Source organism: Pongo abelii, chromosome 20, assembly GCF_028885655.2.
Source record: "Pongo abelii isolate AG06213 chromosome 20, NHGRI_mPonAbe1-v2.0_pri, whole genome shotgun sequence".
NCBI classification, from domain to species: domain Eukaryota; kingdom Metazoa; phylum Chordata; class Mammalia; order Primates; family Hominidae; genus Pongo; species Pongo abelii.
In genome coordinates, this window is record NC_072005.2 from 13342983 (window position 1) to 13360915 (window position 17933).

Genomic DNA, 17933 nt, shown 5'->3' on the forward strand with positions numbered 1-17933 from the left:
TGGTGGTTAGGTTCAGACAGGAGAATGGGGGAAGAGGTTTTAAAAATACATACAGAAAAAGACGTTTTTGGACTTTAAATCCTTCTTCAGCCTTCATGCAGGGCCTCATTCGTAAAACAGAAAAGCCAACAAAGAAAAAGCAAAGAAAAGGCAACGAGAAAGAAATGGCCAGAAATGAACCCGCCCGTAAGAAAAATCATGCCATTGCACGCAGCTCTCCCGCTGTGCTCCGAATCACTGGAACGGGGAGCAACCTTACCACCTTGGAAATGGTCAGATCAGGACACTGTCAGAGACAACATGGAGATGGGATCTGGCTGGCCACCCTGCTCTCATAGGGCCACCCCCACCCCTCCTGGCACCATTCCCAGCATTTTTCAGAGCCAGGTCTCTGGACCATCTGCCTCAGAAACACCTAAAATGCAGATCCTCAGGCTCCCCAAATAATCTATAGAACCAGTGCTGGGCCCTGGAATCTGCATTTCCCACAGGTTCCCAAGTGAGCATAAAACATGCTCAAATTCAAGCAACTGGTACACAGCAGTTAAGAGCACAAGCTGCAGACCCAGACGGCCTGGGTTCAAATCCCAGCTCCACAACTTACCGCTGTGTGGCCTTGGGCAAGTCTCTCAACCTCTCTGTGCGACACATATTTCATCTAAAATTCCAACTCTCCCCGACTTTCTCTACTGAATTTTTCTCTGTCACATTTATCACCAACTGACAAGCTACGTATGTTCACAAATTTGTTTCTTGTCTGTCTCCCCTCTTGAATCTCTGCTCCACGAAGGCAGGGATTTTTGCCTTTTTTTGTTCACTACTTAATCCCTAAGTCCTAGACCAGGGCCTTGGTCACACAGTAGGTGCTCGTTAAGTGCTTACTGAATGATGAAATCTGTAAAATGGGGCTCAGAGAACTTGGCTCCTAAGGTTTCCATGAGGATTGAATAGGATTAAAAACACGTATTAAATGACCAAGAAATGCTTGTAGGATCAATGAAAGAAAGAATGTGGGTCTGGAGAGGAATGTCCATACCTCCCAGGAGATAAACGAACTGGCCTTTCTCCCTCCCCTTCTCATACCCTCCTGCACCAGCCCCTGAGGATGGACTCTTGGAACTTGGATGAGCTCATGGCTGGATCAGCCCTCGGCTCAGCCATGCCAGCCGGCTCCACGGTGGCCAGGCTTGTGGCCGTGTGCTTGGGATGGCAGAGACTTCCGCTTCCCTCCAGTGGGAGCTGGGGCCGGGAAACTCTCTCTCCCTCCTGCCAGGGCCGGCAGATGGAGCGTTGGCAACGTCTGCTTAGTTTGGTTCAATTTCATAAACATGTCCTGAACACCTCGAGGCACTGGAGGTGGGGCTGCAATGCTGAGGGAGACCCCAGGGCTGAGAGGAGGACCCTGTACCTGTTACATGTGATCTTAACTTCATAGGGTCCTTGGGGAGAGGCTTAGGCTGGACCTAGGCTAGCTCTTAACATTGCTGCGTTTGGCTAAGGGGAGGCTCCAGCAGGAAGCCAGAGGAAGAGAGAAGGTGGGAACATTTATTGGCCACTCCATCTGTGCCTTGCCATGGTTCTGGGTCCTCTAAGGTCCCAGGGCTGGTGGCAGCCCTTTTTCCTTGGCCCCAGCTCTGACTGGGTCCCCATAACAGCACTCCCTCTCCCATCCACTAGCCTGGGGGCTACACCATTCCTTGGAAACCCTGCTTACTCCCTGTAAACGGCCTTTTGGTTGAGTTTGCCATCTGTTTCCTGCAGCGACCTCACTGCCTTCCCCCTTCCCATCCTCTTGGCTATAGAATTTGCTTGATGAGGGACAGTCTGTTTCTGGGAGTGGGGGGAGAGGCGCCTTCTCTTTGCACGGTGCATCCCCAGCAGAAGTTCTGACCCTGTTCCCATGCCCCCACCCCCACCCCCACCCCCACCCCCACCCCCGTCCTGATCTGCCATGGGCAGGTGGTAACTTTGCCAGAGAAACGTTCTCCCACCGCCTCCACCTTGGTGAGCTCCTGGGCGTTGGCCAGATTGTCCACAGCGATGGCCAAGAACACATTCAGGAGGGTGTCTGCAAATGTCTGAGTCAGGAAAAGCAACCATTGGTGGGACACCACTTGGGCCCTGGGTATCTGGGTCTCTCACTACCCTCCCTTGAGCCCCTGCCACCTCTCCTCTGCCAGAAGTCCAGGCCTGTCCCCTTCTCTCCCTCCATGAAGGATACAGTTCCCGAAGAGCGTCAGTACAATGAAATAGATGGAGAACACCATGCCGCCCTGCACGCCCCCCTGAGACTTGATCCCGTCGTACATGACCTCGTTCCAGTCTTCGCCCGTCAGGATCTGAAAGGGGAAGAAGAAACACACAGCCAACCCCCCTCTCAGCCACGGGCCCCTTGGAGACGCAGCTGTGGAGCCGGAATCCGCCTACCCCATCCCCAAGCCCAGGAGGTCTTTAACAATCCTGCCCGGTTTGCGGAGCCAGACTCTGTGACGGCTTCTCCTTGGCTTTTCTCTTTGTTTGCGAGTAGAAAGGGCTGTTCCTGCGTCGAGGGGCTCTTAGCCTGGCTTCTAGGAAAATGGGACCCATGGAGGAGTCACAAACCCTCCTGTAACTCTGTCTTACTTGAAGTGATTAAGGGGATTTGCTATGGACTAAATTGGGTCTCCCTCCAAATTCATGTGTTGAAGCCCTAACCTATAATGGGATGGTATTTGGAGACGGGGCCTTTAAGAGGTAACTAGGGTTAGATGAAGTCATGGGGGACTTCATGATGGTATTAGTGCCCTTCTAAGAACAGGAAGAGACCACATGCCATGGCTCATGCCTGTAATCCCAGTACTTTGGGAGGCCGAGGTGGGAGGATCACTTGAGCCCAGGAGTTCAAGATTAGCCTGGGCAATATGGCAAGACCCCATCTTTACAAAAAATTTTAAAAAAATTAGCTGGTGCACATCTGTAGGCCCAGCTACTCAAGGGGCTGAGATGGGAGGATCGTTTGAACCTAGGAGTTTGAGGCTGCAGTGAGCTATGATTGCGCCACTGCACTCCAGGCTGGGTGACAAAAAAAATGTGATTTGCCTAAAAAAAAAATAGATTTTTTTTTTGAGATTTTTGTCTCAAAAAAAAAAAAAAAAGAACAGGAAGAAACATCAGAACTCTCTCTCTCTGACATATGAGGACACAGCAAGAAGGTGGCTATCTGCAAGCTAGGAAGAGAGCCCTTACCAGGAACTAACCCTGCTAACACTTTGATCTTAGACTTCCCAGCCTCCAGAACTGTGAGAGAATAAATGTTTCCTGTATAAGCCACCCAGTCTGTGGTATTTTGTTATGGCTGCCTGAGCAGACTAAGACAGGATATTAATATTTACCTGTGTTCCTCATGTGGTCATGGTGATGACTAAATAAGCTACTATGTGGATAGCACAAACGTAGCACATGTTTGTGGTCCCCCTGCCTGAGGCAGACCCTGGAACAAGGGTTCGGGTGCAAGTGGTTTATCTGGGAGGTGATCTCAGGAAGTACCAGCAGGGGAGAGGAGAAGTGAGAAAGGGAAAAGAGGGTGGAATGTAAACAGTATGTGATCAAGCAAGTTTCCACTGTAGGTAACTGGGGCTCGGTCTTGCTACGGAGCTCTGGGGGTCATCCCATCTGAGGGTGAGGGAGCTGGGGTATTTATCCACCAATGGCTGCTCCTTTTAGGGTGTGGTGCAAAAAATTCACAGTACTACTGGACTGCAGTTCCTTGGGGGCAGAGCAGGCGACCAGAGAAAGACCAAGGCAAAGGATTAGGTGTTGACAGATAAAAGTTTTGCTGATGCATATTGAAAGAACCAAGGGGATATTCAAACAGCACCTACATGCTCCTTTAAAAAAAATCCAACTTCCTTCCTTCTATCCATATTTCCATGAGGCTAAAGTAAATGTTAAAGAACTCCAAAAACATTAATCTGCTAAAACAGGGTTTCTAAGCCTCAGCACTGCTGATATTTGGGGCCAGATTATTCTATTTGGGGCTGTCCTGTGCATTGTAGGATGTTGAGCAGCATTCCTAGTCTCCACCCACCAGATGCCAGTAGCACCCTCTCCCTAGCTGTGACAACCAACAATGCTTGCAGACACTGCTACATGTCCTTGGAGGACAGACTTGTCCTTGGGTGAGAACCTCTGAGCTAAAGATACATTACTAGTAATCAGTGCTATTAATAATCACTTACGGGCCAGGCGCGGTGGCTTATGCCTGTAATCCCAGCACTTTGGGAGGCCGAGGCAGGCAGATCACGAGGTCAGGAGTTTGAGACCAGCCTGGCCAACATAGTGAAACCCTGTCTCTACTAAAAATACAAAAATTAGCCAGGCATGGTGGTGTGCACCTGTAGTCTCAGCTACTCGGGAGGCTGAGGCAGGAGAATCGCTTGAACCCGGGAGGCAGAGGTTGTGGTGAGCCAAGAATGCGCCATCGCACTCCAGCTTGGGCAACAGAGCGAGACTCCGTCTCAAAAGAAAAAAATCGCTTATGTGGGGGCTCAGAACTTCCCTTCATGGAAGGTTTCCTCTTCAACTCCCTGTCTAGGGGTCTCATTTAGAAACTACCTCCCCAGGAGAAGGAGAGAGTGAAGTCACATTTTCTATACACTCTCAGTCCCCCAAAGAGAAAGAATCCACCAGAGATGCTCTGAAGGTCCCGGCTGGGCCAGTCCCAAGCCTCAGGGAATGCACCCACATGGGCGCAGAAGTTGCTTTGGGTTGATCACCCTGGAATATGAGACCAAGGTATCTTCAGATTTGGTGCGTGTATTAGCCATTTTTTTTTTCTCTGCCTTTTTTTTAAGAGATAAGGTCTTGCTCTGTGGCCCAGGCTGGAGCTCACTGCAGCCTCGAACTCCTGGGCTCAAGCAATCCTCCCGCCTTGGCCTCCCAAAGTGCTGAGATTACAGGCATGAACCACCTCATTGGCCTGGCCACACATTTTGTTTTCTTTATTCTGACGCATCTGGGGTCTTGCTAACTCTGGAGGGACTGCCCTGTCCAGCACTAGCCAGTCCCTAGAGGTAGTAAACAATTTAGCCCTGAGCAGGCTTTTCAAAAGCAAACCAAACAATATCCCAACCAGCCCATATCCCAACCACCTCCTTTATCTTCCCAACACTATCCACCTGCCCTAATCACCCCAAGGCCAGGTCCTAGACAAGTAGGAACAGCTCCTCTGCCCCAGAGCCCACTGAAATGATCCAAACTAGCCAGTCTTGAGCTGTTTACTCTGCCTCACCCATTCTGTCCCATGGAAACCACAATCAAGCCTCTTGCCCACATTTTCCTTCTCTTCCTGCTTGACCTTGTTGCTTCCCTGCTTGGTCCTGCATGGTGTGCTCCTTCTCTGAGGATCTGGGAGTATAACAAACTTTCTTTTCGTTTTTGAGACAGGGCTTTGCTCTCTCGCCCAGGCTGGAGTATAGTGGTGTGATTGTAGCTCACTGCAGCCTCAACCTCCTGGGCTCAAGCAATCCTTGCACTTCAGCTGCCCTAGTAGCTAGGAGGTATGCATCACCATGCCCAGCTAATTATTATTATTTTTTTTTTGTAGAGACGGAGTCTCATTATGTTGCCCAGACTTGTCTCAAGCTCCTGGCCTCAAGTAGTCCTCCCATCTTGACCTCCCAAAGTGGTTTTTTTTTTTTCTTTTTTGAGATGGAGTCTCACTCTGTTGCCCAGGCTGGAGTGCAGTGGTGTGATCTTGGCTCACTGCAACCTCTGCCTCCCAGGTTCAAGCAATTCTTGTGCCTCATCTCCCGAGTAGCTGGGATTACAGGCATGTGCCACCACGCCCGGCTAATTTTTGTATTTTTAGTAGAGATGGGGTTTCACCATGTGGGCCAGGCTGGTCTCGAATTCCTGATCTCAAGTGATCCGCCCACCTGGGCTTCCCAAAGTGTTGGGATTACAGGTGTGAGCCACCGCACCTGGCCAAAGTGCTGGGATTATAGGTGTGAGCCACCATGCCCAGCCACAAACTATCTTTCCAATGACATTTATCTCCTGATCTGTTGGCCTCACCATATTTGAATAATGATAACCGTAAAATCTGTATTTTAAAGTGGTATGAAAAGGCCAGGTAGAGAAGGAGGAGTTAAGGGAAGCCCCTTGGATGTGGAGCAGGCACTTTCATCTGTGACACTGAGAGGTGTTGGCCTGTGGGGCCAGGTGGAGGCCGTACCTGAAACACCGTCATTATTGCTGCTGGAAAAGTATCGAAGTTGGTGGGAGGAGTCCCTTCATCGAAATTAAACCTGCAGGGAGGACACAGACATTTCCCGTTGGCCCCACCCCAGGTGCCCTGAGGGTGTGGCTCAGTATCTCATCTCCAAGGAAACGAACGTCTCCATCATCTCTGTCCCCAGGAAACCCTGAGTGGTACCCAGGGCCCTGCCCATCTGGGTGACCACAGTGGGTGTCTGGGCTACGAGGAAGGCAGCCTGCACGGTGGAGGGGAGTGGGGGCCTCTGGATGCCCTGAGCCTGACCCCAGGGAACCAGGAGTTGGAATTCTTGTGAAGGACTTACTGGCCGCCGAAGAGTTGCATTCCCAGAAGGGCGAAGACAACAATGAACAGGAAAAGGAGAAACAACAGGCTGATGATGGACTTCATGGAGTTGAGGAGAGAGACGACCAGGTTTCTGAGAGATGCCCAGTACCTGCCGACAGAGGCCGGGCGAGGACTCAGGCCAGGCGGGGGAGGCAGGGCCCCGGAGTCAGCCCTCGAAGCACGAGGCTCATTTTCCCAACTTTCCGGAGGCGGCCCCACCACGTCCCCCATCCTCACCCCCTGTACAAATGTCCAGGAACCCCAAAGACTTACTTTGTGACTTTGAAAATACGCAATAACCTGAGGGCTCGTAACACGCTGATTCCAAAGGATGTGCCAGGTTTTATGACAGCCCAGATAACCTCGAAGATGCTCCCAATGATAACCTAGGGCAGAGGACCTGGTCTCATGTCCAGGGACAGTGTCTGGGCTCCAGAACTGGCAAGCATTTCCTAGGTACCAACTTTGCAAGAACTCAACCAAACTCCTCCCTCCAAATGGAAGCCTGGTGAGGATCCTTGACCCCCTCATTCATCCATTCATTTATCTATAGAGACCGGGTCTCACTGTGTCACCCAGGCTGGAGTGCAGTGGCGCAGTCATAGCTCACTGTAGCACTGTCCTCCTGGGCTCAAGTGATCCTCCCACCTCAGCCTCTTGAGTAGCTGGGACTACAGGTGTGCACCACCACATCTGGCTAATTTTAAAACATTTTTATAGAGATAGTGTCTCGCTAGTATTGCCCAGGCTGGCCTCAAACTTCTGGGCTGAAGCCATCCTCCTGCTTTGGTCTCTCCAACTGTTGGCCTCCACTTTCCAAAGCATTGAGCCACTGCACCTGACCTCTTATTTATTTATTTATTTATTTATTTATTTTTATTTATTCATTTATTTTGAGATGGAGTCTTGCTCTTGTCACCCAGGCTGGAGAGCAGTGGCGCGATCTCGGCTTGCTGCAACCTCCGCCTCCCAGGTTCAAGCGATTCTCCTGCCTCAGCCTCCCTAGTAACTGGGATTACAGGCACCCGCCACCATGCCCGGCTAATTTTTTGTATTTTTAGTAGAGACGGGGTTTCACTGTGTTGGCCAGGCTAGTCTCGAACTCCTGACCTCGTGATCCACCTGCCTCGGCCTCCCAAAGTGCTGGGATTACAGGCGTGAGCCACCACACCCAGCCTCTTTTTTATTTATTAAGAGCTCCCACAGGCCTGAGAATTCCTGAAACGCATAATTACAAAGTGAATGTCATGCCAACAATTAGGAGAAGGCTGGGGCAGTGGCTCATGCCTGTAATTCCGGAATTTTGGGAGGCCGAGGTGGGCAGATCACTTGAGCCCAGGAGTTCAAGACCAGCCTGGGTAACACAGGGAAACCCTGATGTTCCAAAAAAAACAATTAGTCAAGCATGGTGGCATGTGCCTGCAGTCCCAGCTACTTAGGAGGCTGAGGAGGGAGGATAGCTTGAGCCCAGGAATTTGAGACAGGAGAGAGCCATGATCCTGCCACTGCACTCCAGCCTGGGCAACAGAGCAAGACCCTATCTCAAATAAAATAAAAAATAAAATAAAATAAAAAGGGACATGTGGCTACCCTGAAAGTTTCCAGAGACACTGTGATATAACTACCATCCTGAATTTTGTAATAACCATTTTCTTACCTTAAAAAAAAACTGAGGTGAAATTCACATAACATAAAATTCACACTTTGAATTACACAATTCAGTGCCTTTAGGTACATGCACAATATTCTGCAACTATCACCTCTATCAAGTTCCAAAACATTTTCATCACCCCCAAAGGAGGCCCTGTTCCCATTAGCAGTCACTCCCCACTCTCCCTCACCCAGACCCTAACAACTACTAACTAATCTACTTTCTGTCTCCACGGATTTGCCTGCTCTGGACTTTTCATACAAATGGAGTTATGCAATAGTTGACCTTTTGTGTTTGGTTTCTTTTACTGAGCATTGTGTTTTCGAGGTCCTTGCCTTTTTAACATATTCAAGTATCATCCTTAAAAAATACAGTTTAAGGCGGGGCGTGGTGGCTCACGCCTGTAATCCCAGCACTTTGGGAGGCCAGGGCAGGTGGATCACCTGAGATCAGGAGTTCGAGACCAGCCTGGGCAAATTGCTGAATCCTGGCCCCTACAAAAAATACAAAATTAGCCGGGGGTGGTGATGCATGCCTGTAATCCCAGCTACTTGGGAGGCTGAGGCGGGAGAATGGCTTGAACCCGGGAGGTGGAGGTTGTGGTGAGCCAAGATTGCGCCACTGCACTCCAGCCTGGGCAATAGAGTGAGACTCTGTCTCAAAAAAAAAAAAAAAAAAAAAAAATATATATATATATATATATAGAGAGAGAGAGAGAGAGAGAGAGAGTTTAATTTTGTCCACTTGAACTTTGCATGAACTGTATGGATTTACGTTGCTAGCTCCTGCCTCCTTCTGTGCCATGTTACATGGGTGAGATTCATTCTTGTTGTTGGGCAAGTGGCTGTTGTTGGTGGACTTTGATTGTTGCAGAGTATTTCATTATATAGATATGCCACAAAATATTTATCTGTTCTACAGCAAAGGGATACATGGATATTGAGACTTGGAACTATTACAAACAAGGTTGCTCAGGACATTTTTAAATTTTTCTTTCTTTCTTTCTTTTTTTTTTTTTTTTTTGAGATGGAGTCTCATTCTGTCACCCAGGCTGGAGTGCAGTGGTGCAATCTCAGCTTACTGCAACCTCTGCCTCCCCGGTTCAAGTGATTCTCCTTCCTCAGCCTCCCAAGTAGCTGGGATTACAGGCATGTGCCACGACGTCTGGCTAATTTTTGTATTTTTTTAGTATAGATGGGGTTTTGCCATGTTGGCCAGGCTGGTCTTGAACTCCTGACTTCAGGTGATCCACATGCCTCCGCCTCTCAAAGTGCTGGGATTATAGGTGTGAGCCACTGTGCCTGGCCTACTTTTATTTCTTAGAGATGGGGTCTCACTCTCTTGTCCAGGCTGGAGTGCAGTGGTGTGATCATAGCTCACTGCAGCCTCAAACTGCTGGGCTCAAGCAATCCTCCCACCTCAGCCTTCTGAGTAGCTGGGGCTACAGGTGTGCACCACCACACCTGGCTAATTATTATTATTATTATTTGTAGAGACAGGGTCTTGCTATGTTGCCTGGACTGGTTTTCAACTCCTGGGCTCAAGCAATTCTGCTGCCTCAGCCTCCTGAATAGCTGAGGCTATAGGCATGAGGCATCACACCTGGCTTTCTTTTCTTTCTAATGGAAAGAAATTGGTTTTATTCTTTAAATACTTGGGTCATTTATGTAGGGAAGGTTTGTTTCTTTGTATGTATTTTGTTTTCTTCAACAACATAATTTTCTATAATGGCAGAAAACAGTACAACATTCAGTTATTATAAATTATTAAGCTGGCTGGGTGTGGTGGCTCACGCCTGTAATCCTAGCACTTTGGGAGGCCAAGGTGGGTGGATCACGAGGTCAGGAGATCGAGACCATCCTGGCTAACACGGTGAAACCCCGTCTCTACTAAAAATACAAAAAATTAGCCGGGTATGGTGGCAGGCACCTGTAGTCCCAGCTACTTGGGAGGCTGAGGCAGGAGAATGGTGTGAACCCGGGAGGCGGAGCTTGCAGTGAGCCGAGATCGCGCCACTGTACTCCAGCCTGGGTGACAGAACGAGACTCTGTCTCAAAAAAAAAAAAAAAAAAAAATTAAGCCTTTCTGAGACCAACAGGACTGTGGTAAATGATCAGGGCTGCCCTGGGCCAAGCATTCTCCACTAATTTGTGAACAACCTTAATTTCACTTCCAGCTGCAGGGACATTCTGGCCTGTGTCTCCTAGGTATCTGGGTGAGATTTTCTAGGATGAATTCCTAGCAATGGAATGCTGGGTCATATCTCCATCTTGTAGTTTTTGCCCTGGTTCAATGAGGATTGGATGTAGATTATTCTCAAGGATTTAGGTTTTGCGTTGACTAGTGGGTTGCTGGGTGTTCATCACATTTAAAAAATAAACTGATTAACTGAGTAATTCACAAAATAACAAAGGACCATAATGGCTCCATAATGCCAGGGTGTTGTAATCTAACAATTATACTTCATCTACTTCCACACGACTGAGCTCCAAAGGAAAAAAAGAAATAGAAATCATATTGATGTCCTATTTGTAATCCTGAAGTTGGGTACTTAGTTGGAGTGACACAGGCAACCCACCCAAGGCATGGCTTTTCTCCCAACTTGGAAAACTTGTCTTATGTCCCCCACTTAGCTTTCCAAAGGGGGTCTATACGTTTTCCTCCCACTGGCGGTGGTTAAGGGTTCTGGGTACCCTGTATCCTTGCCAGCGTTTGGGATTGTTTTCTCATTCCTTCTGCATCCATCTGAGTCTCTCATATCAGGGGTGACTTTACCTTTCTCCCTTTAATGTGTCCAGGTATCTGTCATTCCAGGCAAAAGCTGGAGAAATGAACTTCTTGGAAACAAGAGCACTTACCCCACAGTCAAAGCAGTTGAAGGAAGAGTGGAAGTAAGGCCGCGTCCCAAGCCCGTACATTTTTATAAACATTTCGGACATAAAGAGTCCTAAGAAAATGAATTCTGCATAGTCTAGAAGGGAGAAGGAGGAAACAGAGAGGAGGTTAGGCTTGCTGAGGGTAGGGGTTCCAGGTGGCTCTGGCATTCCTTTTATTATCATTTTTTAACTTTTTATTTTTTGTAGAGATGAGGTCTTGCTATGCTGTTAGGCTAGTTTCAAACTCCTGGCCTCAGAACAGTTTCCCCGATTTGGCCTTCAACATGCTACAACTACAGGCATGTGTCACCACACCCAACTTCTGACTTACCTTTTTTCTTTTTAAAATTTTTATGTGGAGATGGGTATCTCACTATGTTGCCCAGGCTGGTCTTGAACTCCTGGCCTCAAGTGATCCTCCCAGCACAGCCTCCCAAAGTGCTGGGATTATATACATGACCCACTGTGGCCACACCCTGTCCAAGGTGTCCTTCCCATGGGCCTCAGTTTCCCCTCTGTTAAAAAGGAAGAGCTGGCTGGGCATGGTGGCTCACATCTGTAATCCCAGCACTTTGGGAGGCCTAGGCAGTCAGATCAACTGAAGTCAGGAGTTTGAGACCAGCCTGGCTAACATGGCAAACCCCGTCTCTACTAAAAATACAAAAATTAGCGAGTGTGGTGACACATGCCTGTAAACCCAGCTACTTGGGAGGCTGAGGCATGAGAATCACTTGAACCTGGGAGGTGGAGGTTGCAGTGAGCCAAGATTGGGCCACCGTACTGTAGCCTGGGTGACAGAGCAAGACCTTGTCTAAAAAAAAAAAAAAAAAAAAAAGAAGAGCAACAGTTATGCACTACCCTCCAACCAACAAGTCAACCAACCTTAGGCCAATTTTAAAAGGAATGAGAAAATTATCAATGAGTCTCCATCTTGTAGTTTTTGCCCTGGTTCAATGAGAAGGATTGGATGTAGATTATTGCCAAGGACTTTTGTGTTGACTGGTGGGTTCCTGGGTGTTTATCATATTTAAAAAATAAACTAATTAACTGAATAATTCACATAATAACAACGGACCATAACGGCCCCATAATGCCAGGGTGCTGTGATCTAACAATTATATTTAATCTACTTCTACGTGACTGAGTTCCAAAGGATAAAAGGAAATAGAAATCATAATGATATCCTATTTGTAATCCTGAAGTTAAGTACTTAGTTGGAGCGACACAGGCAACCCACCTAAGGCATGCCTTTTCTCCTAACTCAGAAAACTTGTCTTATGTCCCCTAGAAATCCTGTGCTGTGAGTGACCTAAAAAGTCTTGAGCAAGACAAAGCCTTTTGTTCTTTGATGAGCAAGCATAAAATTGCAAATGCCTCAGGGAGGGGTAAAACATGGATATGCGTTTGCTCCAGCAAATAAATGGCTGACATCAGATCCTTTTCTGAGAGGGCTTTCTTGGTGGGGTAGGAAGATGAGGAGTTAGGAAGGGCACGGGTACTTAATGGATAGAAAGGAGAGATGAGGAGGGTTTCTGAGGAGCAGAAAGCATACAGAAAGGAAACAGACAGAGGACTGAAACTAACTTCCATGAATTTCATATAGCTAATTAAGGCCACAAAGCTAATTGTGTTTGGTGGTTGTGATGGTTTAAATGTTTGTGTCCCCTCCAAAATTCACGTTGAAACTTAACTGCCAATGTAACAGTATTAAGAGGCGGGGCCTTCAGGAGGTGATTAAGTCATGACAGTAGAGCGCTCATGAATGGGATTAGGTGCCCTTATAAAAGAGGTTGACAGAGGAAGTTTGTCCCTCTTGCTCCTCCACCTTCTGCCATGTAAGGACCCAGTGTTCCTCCCTTCCAGAGGATACAGTGTTCAAGGTGCAATCTTGGAAGCAGAGAGTAGCTTTCACCAGACAAGGAAACCTGCCAATGCCTTGATCTTGTGCTTCCCAGCCTCCAGAACTGTGAGAAAATAAATTTCTGTTCTTATCAAATTACTCAGTCTCAGGTAATTTGTTATAGCAGCACAAATGAACTAAGACATTTGTCAAGGGTGTTTGCTATGTCATGCTTTTAAGAGGTGTTTTGAACTGACCGTCAAAGTCCTTTACACTATTTATCACCAAAATTTCTCCTTATTTATAGGAGCTAAGGAGATCTTAGTGTCTGAGGGGAACTCTAGGGTTCCTAGGACCAAAATATCAGCAAAGGAAGTCTGTTTGTAACATCTGATACATTCCAAGACCCACCAGAAGTAACTCTGGGAGGACTGAAGAGTTTCTGAGATCTTGTTCCTCAGTTACCATGGAAACATGATAGCAAGTGATGCACAAGACTTGAAAGAATTACTTATCCTTAGCATTGTTGGATCTGGAAGAACTTTCAGGACCATCAAATCCAGTTTCCACCACATAGATGTGGAGTCTGAGACCCAAAGAAACAACTACACTTCACTGATGCCAAGATATACATTTTTGTTTATATTTTGACATCTCTGAAATTAATGTGTATCTTTTTTTTTTTTTTTTTTTTGAGATGGCGTCTAGCTCTGTTGCCCAGGCTAGAGTGCAGTGGCGTGATCTCGGCTCACTGCAACCTCTGCCTCCCAGGTTCAAGCGATTCTCCTGCCTCAGCCTCCCAAGTAGCTGGGATTACAGGTGCCCGCCATCATGCCCAGCTAATGTGTGACCCTGGGCAATCTACTTAACCTCTCTGTGTCTCAGTTTTCTCAAATGGAAAGTAGGAATGAGTAAAGGACCTTTATAGACACTGAGGACCCAGGCAGGAAGTCTCAGTCCCTTGTTCCTGAAACAGGACAGACTGTACAAGATGATTAGCAGAGAGAATATAGGAGATTAAAAATAGAGTATTAGAGGAAGTTAAAACACGAAGTAGAGTCCTCATTTATAAGAGACTCCAGAGGGACTAAAAACAATTACTAAGTTTGAAACTAGGTCAGGGCCCTGGGAAGGAGAACTGGTTCCTGAGGGGTGTCCTGGGGGGTCAGCCAGCATGACTGGGAACAAGGAGGGTTATAAGAAGACAATGGCCTGGACTAGGCTCATGGGCCTTTCTAGGTCAAAAACTAGACTGTCTCTTCTTGCTGTCCTAAGTCAATTCTGAACCAGGTCAGAAGGTCAGTGAAAAAATTAGCCAGTAGGCAAAAGACATTTTGAGAAGTCCTTACTTGGGGCCTGTGAGCCAAAGCCAGGGCATCCACCTGCCCCCCTCACTGCCCAATCACTACTCTTTTTATTTTATTTTATTTTATTTTTTGGGACAGAGTCTCTCTCTGTTGCTCAGGCTGGAGTGCAGTGGCATGATCTTGGCTCACTGCAACCTCTGCCTCCTGGGTTCAAGCAATTCTAGTGCCTCAGCCTCCTGAGTAGCTGGGATTACAGGTGTGCACCATCACATCTGGCTAATTTTTGTATTTTTTGTAAAGACAGGGTTTCACCATATTGGCCAGGCTGGTCTTGAACTCCCGGCCTCAAGTGATCCACCCACCTCAGCCTCCCCAAATGCTGGGATTATAGGTGTGAGCCACCATGCCTGGCCCCAATCACTGCTCTTGTTGATTACTCAGAGCTCTTTACTTTTTAAATCCTGCTCAGACATCTCCCCATCTTTTGCTGCTTTTCCTCACCCTCACTTGGCCCTCAATTTTGATACTATCTCATGCTAACTCATATAGAATCTGGGAATAGGCCCAGAGGGCAAAGCCTTGGTGGGCCTTGTACCCTGAGGGAGCAAAATGCTCTCGCAGATACTGGAGGGGATGTTCTATGAATGAATAAGGAAGCCAAAAAGGGCAGGGGAGGAAGTATTAGGTTGGTACAAAAGTAATTGTGGTTAAAAAAAAAAAAAAAAAAAAAGGCAAAAAACGCAATTAATTTTGCACCAACCTAACAGGAAAGAAGCAGAAGGTTTGAAAGAAGAGAGAAGTAGAGTCAGAAATAAGTAGAGAAAATGAGGGCAACATATAAGCCACTCCTTATTTCTAAGGCATCCTCTTAACCATAAGTTATGAACATTTCCAGAGATGTACATAAAAATTATTAATACATTTATGTTTCTGTTTCTATCCGTCTATCTTATGAGCTCCGTCTTTCTCTGTCTCTCTTCCAACATCCCCTTCACCAGCACCCCTCTGTCTCTCTCTCTTAGAAAGGAATCACAGGAGCATTTGTTGGTCTGAATTCCAGCTTCCAGCTCTCAGGTCTAAGGGAGATGGGTTCCATTGTCATAGCAACAGCAACATTGGCCCCAGTGACAGTTATAGAAATAGCTAAAGGAAAGGGCGGATTCAACGAGAACCAAAGAAGATACACATACTACCAGAGAAAGAGAAGTGGAAAAAGGGCGTGAGGGAGGGATCAGGGAGTTGGCAGGGGTGGGGCTGGGTGGTACTCACAAAGGAAGTCGGAGAGCCACTCGGGCTGGTTGTAGTGAACAATAGCAACACACAGCGTGTTGAGAGCTACCAAACTGAGTACAGTCCAGTAGAAGGCCTGAGTTTTGACCATGCGGCGGATGTAGAAACGCATCCTCCTCTCCTTTTTGTGAAAAAAGGTCGAGTTCTCCAGCTTGGCACTTTTAATGCTGGCTCGGGCGAAGGGAGAACCTGCCAGGGAAAAGATGGAGAATGTCAGGCTCAGGCTGTTCCTGCAGACGAAATTAACCAATGTGCAGTCCAAGCACAGATTTTAGCCAGGGGATCCATTAGTCTCTCCAGCAAGCCTCTGGCCTGAGGGAACCATCGTGACCCATGGGCTTAGTTTTGCATAGATGGAGCTTATGAGAAGACAATGCCCCTGAAAAATAACAGAATTAGAAGTAACCAATTAGAAAGCACGATGTTGATGGGAAGGCTGATAGCTCTCTGTTGCAGGAGCCAATTTTCCATGTCTCTCACTCCCAGCCACATCTGATGCCTCTGGGAGTCACACCACAGGGCAGGATAAAGCAGAGCCTCCATTCCCTGATGCAGGGGCAGGCAACAGAGCTGCATGGAGCACGCTTGGAAGGCCTCCAGAAAGAGATGTGGATAAGACTGTAGTTTTCCATGGACATTTCACTTTAGAAGTGATCACTGAGGAATGAGCTGGGTGTGTCCTCTGCCTACATATAGTTTCGCTCGTATGCATTTATTGAGTACCTATTTTGTGCCAGGCTCTGTTTCAGGGGCTCAGGATACATTAGGCAACAGAGCCTGGACTTCCGGGGTCTGACCCTCTAAGGGGAGGAGACAGACAGTGGACATAATAAGTAAATTAACAGTGGGATGGAAAATGAAAAGTGCTATGGAAAAAAAAAGTTGGGATGGGTGCAGTGGCACATGCCTGTAATCCCAGTACTTTGGGAAGCTGGAATGGGAGGACTGTATGAGGCCAGGAGTTTGACACCAGCCTGGGCAACATAGCGAGACAAGTTTTTTTAAATAACAATTTTTTTTTTTTTTTTTAAAGAGAAAAAGTAAAGCATCACAGAGGGACTGGGAGCCCTTGGAGAGTCCACAGGGTAGGCTGCAGCATTAAATTGCGTGGTCAAGGTGAGTGTGTTGACTTGTCACTTTAGTATCTTAGGTAGAGGAAACAGCAAATTTAAGGTCCTGAAGCATGAATGTGCCTGCTTGACATTTTTGGGGAACAGCACAAGGAAGTCAGTGTGGCTGGAGTGGAGTGGTTGAGGGGAAAAGAGGAAGGTAGTGAAGGCAGGGAGGTGATAGGCAGATCATGCACGGCCTGGTGGACCACAAGGAGGACTTTGGCTTTTACCCTGAGTGAGGTGGGAGCCGTGGAGGGTTCTGAGTAGAGGAGGGATGGAACCTGACTTGGGTGTTCACAGGCACCCTCTGGCTGCTGAGGGGGAGAGTAGACAGTGAGAGGTGAGGACAGGAGCTGGGAGACCAGGCTGGAGGTGACTGAACCCATCCAGGCAAGTGATGATGATGATGGATGAGGGCTGGAGTTGGGTGGTAGTTAAGTGGGGAGGATTTGGGATGAATCATTTAAGACAGATTCAACATTTGCTGATGGAACGGTGTGGATGTAAGAGAGAGGGATGAGCCAAGGTGAATGAATGATGTACACACAAAGGAATGGATGAATTGGTGAACCCCTTAAGGGATGGATCTCTCATCCACTGAATGGGCACAGGTTTAGGGGAAGGTCAGAGCTCAGTTTTGGACAGATTGAATTTACCTTCTAAAATACATCTTTTTTTTTTTTGAGACAGGATCTTGCTTTGTTGCCCAGGCTGGAATGCAGTGTCTTGATCATAGCTCACTGCAGCCTTGAACTCCTGGGTTCAAGCGATCCTCCCACCTCAGCCTCCCAAGTAGCTATGACTACAGGCACGTACCACCATGCCCGCTTAATTAAAACAATTTTGTTTTTGGTAGCAATGAGGTCTCCCTATGTTGCCCAGGCTCGTCTTGAACTCCTGGGTTCAAGCGATCCTCCCGCCTCAGCCTCCCTAAGCATTGGGATTACAGCATGAACTACCATGCCCAGCCTTAAGATACCTTTTCTTATAAACCCTCAGTTGCATTCATTTTTAAATGGTTCTTCATTGATTGATTCATTCATTAGTACACTCATTCATTCTTTCATCCATCCATTTGTTCATTTATTCATTCATTCTTTCATCATTCTTAAATTCATTAGCACATTCATCATTTATCCATTCCTTTGTGTGTACATCATTCATTTGCTCATCCATTCATCCATCCATTCATTATTCATTTGCTCATTTGTTTCTCCATTCATTCCTCCATTTATCCATTCACCCATTCATCCATCCAGCATGTTTATCAAAAC

General features: G+C 47.3%; 1 protein-coding gene across 5 annotated transcripts in view; it reads right to left on the minus strand.

The window, feature by feature from the left end:
* CACNA1A (calcium voltage-gated channel subunit alpha1 A) overlaps nt 1-17933 on the minus strand; it is a 409889-nt gene that overhangs the window by 96984 nt on the left and 294972 nt on the right. For all 5 annotated transcript variants that reach the window (XM_054538644.2, XM_054538643.2, XM_054538645.2 and 2 more), the window contains 7 exons: nt 15527-15736; nt 11093-11205; nt 6857-6969; nt 6561-6692; nt 6215-6287; nt 2222-2339; nt 2001-2068 (listed from right to left, as the gene is read on the minus strand). In XM_054538644.2, coding sequence (XP_054394619.2) covers nt 2001-2068; nt 2222-2339; nt 6215-6287; nt 6561-6692; nt 6857-6969; nt 11093-11205; nt 15527-15736 — 827 coding nt within the window. The remainder of the gene's footprint in view (nt 1-2000; nt 2069-2221; nt 2340-6214; nt 6288-6560; nt 6693-6856; nt 6970-11092; nt 11206-15526; nt 15737-17933) is intronic.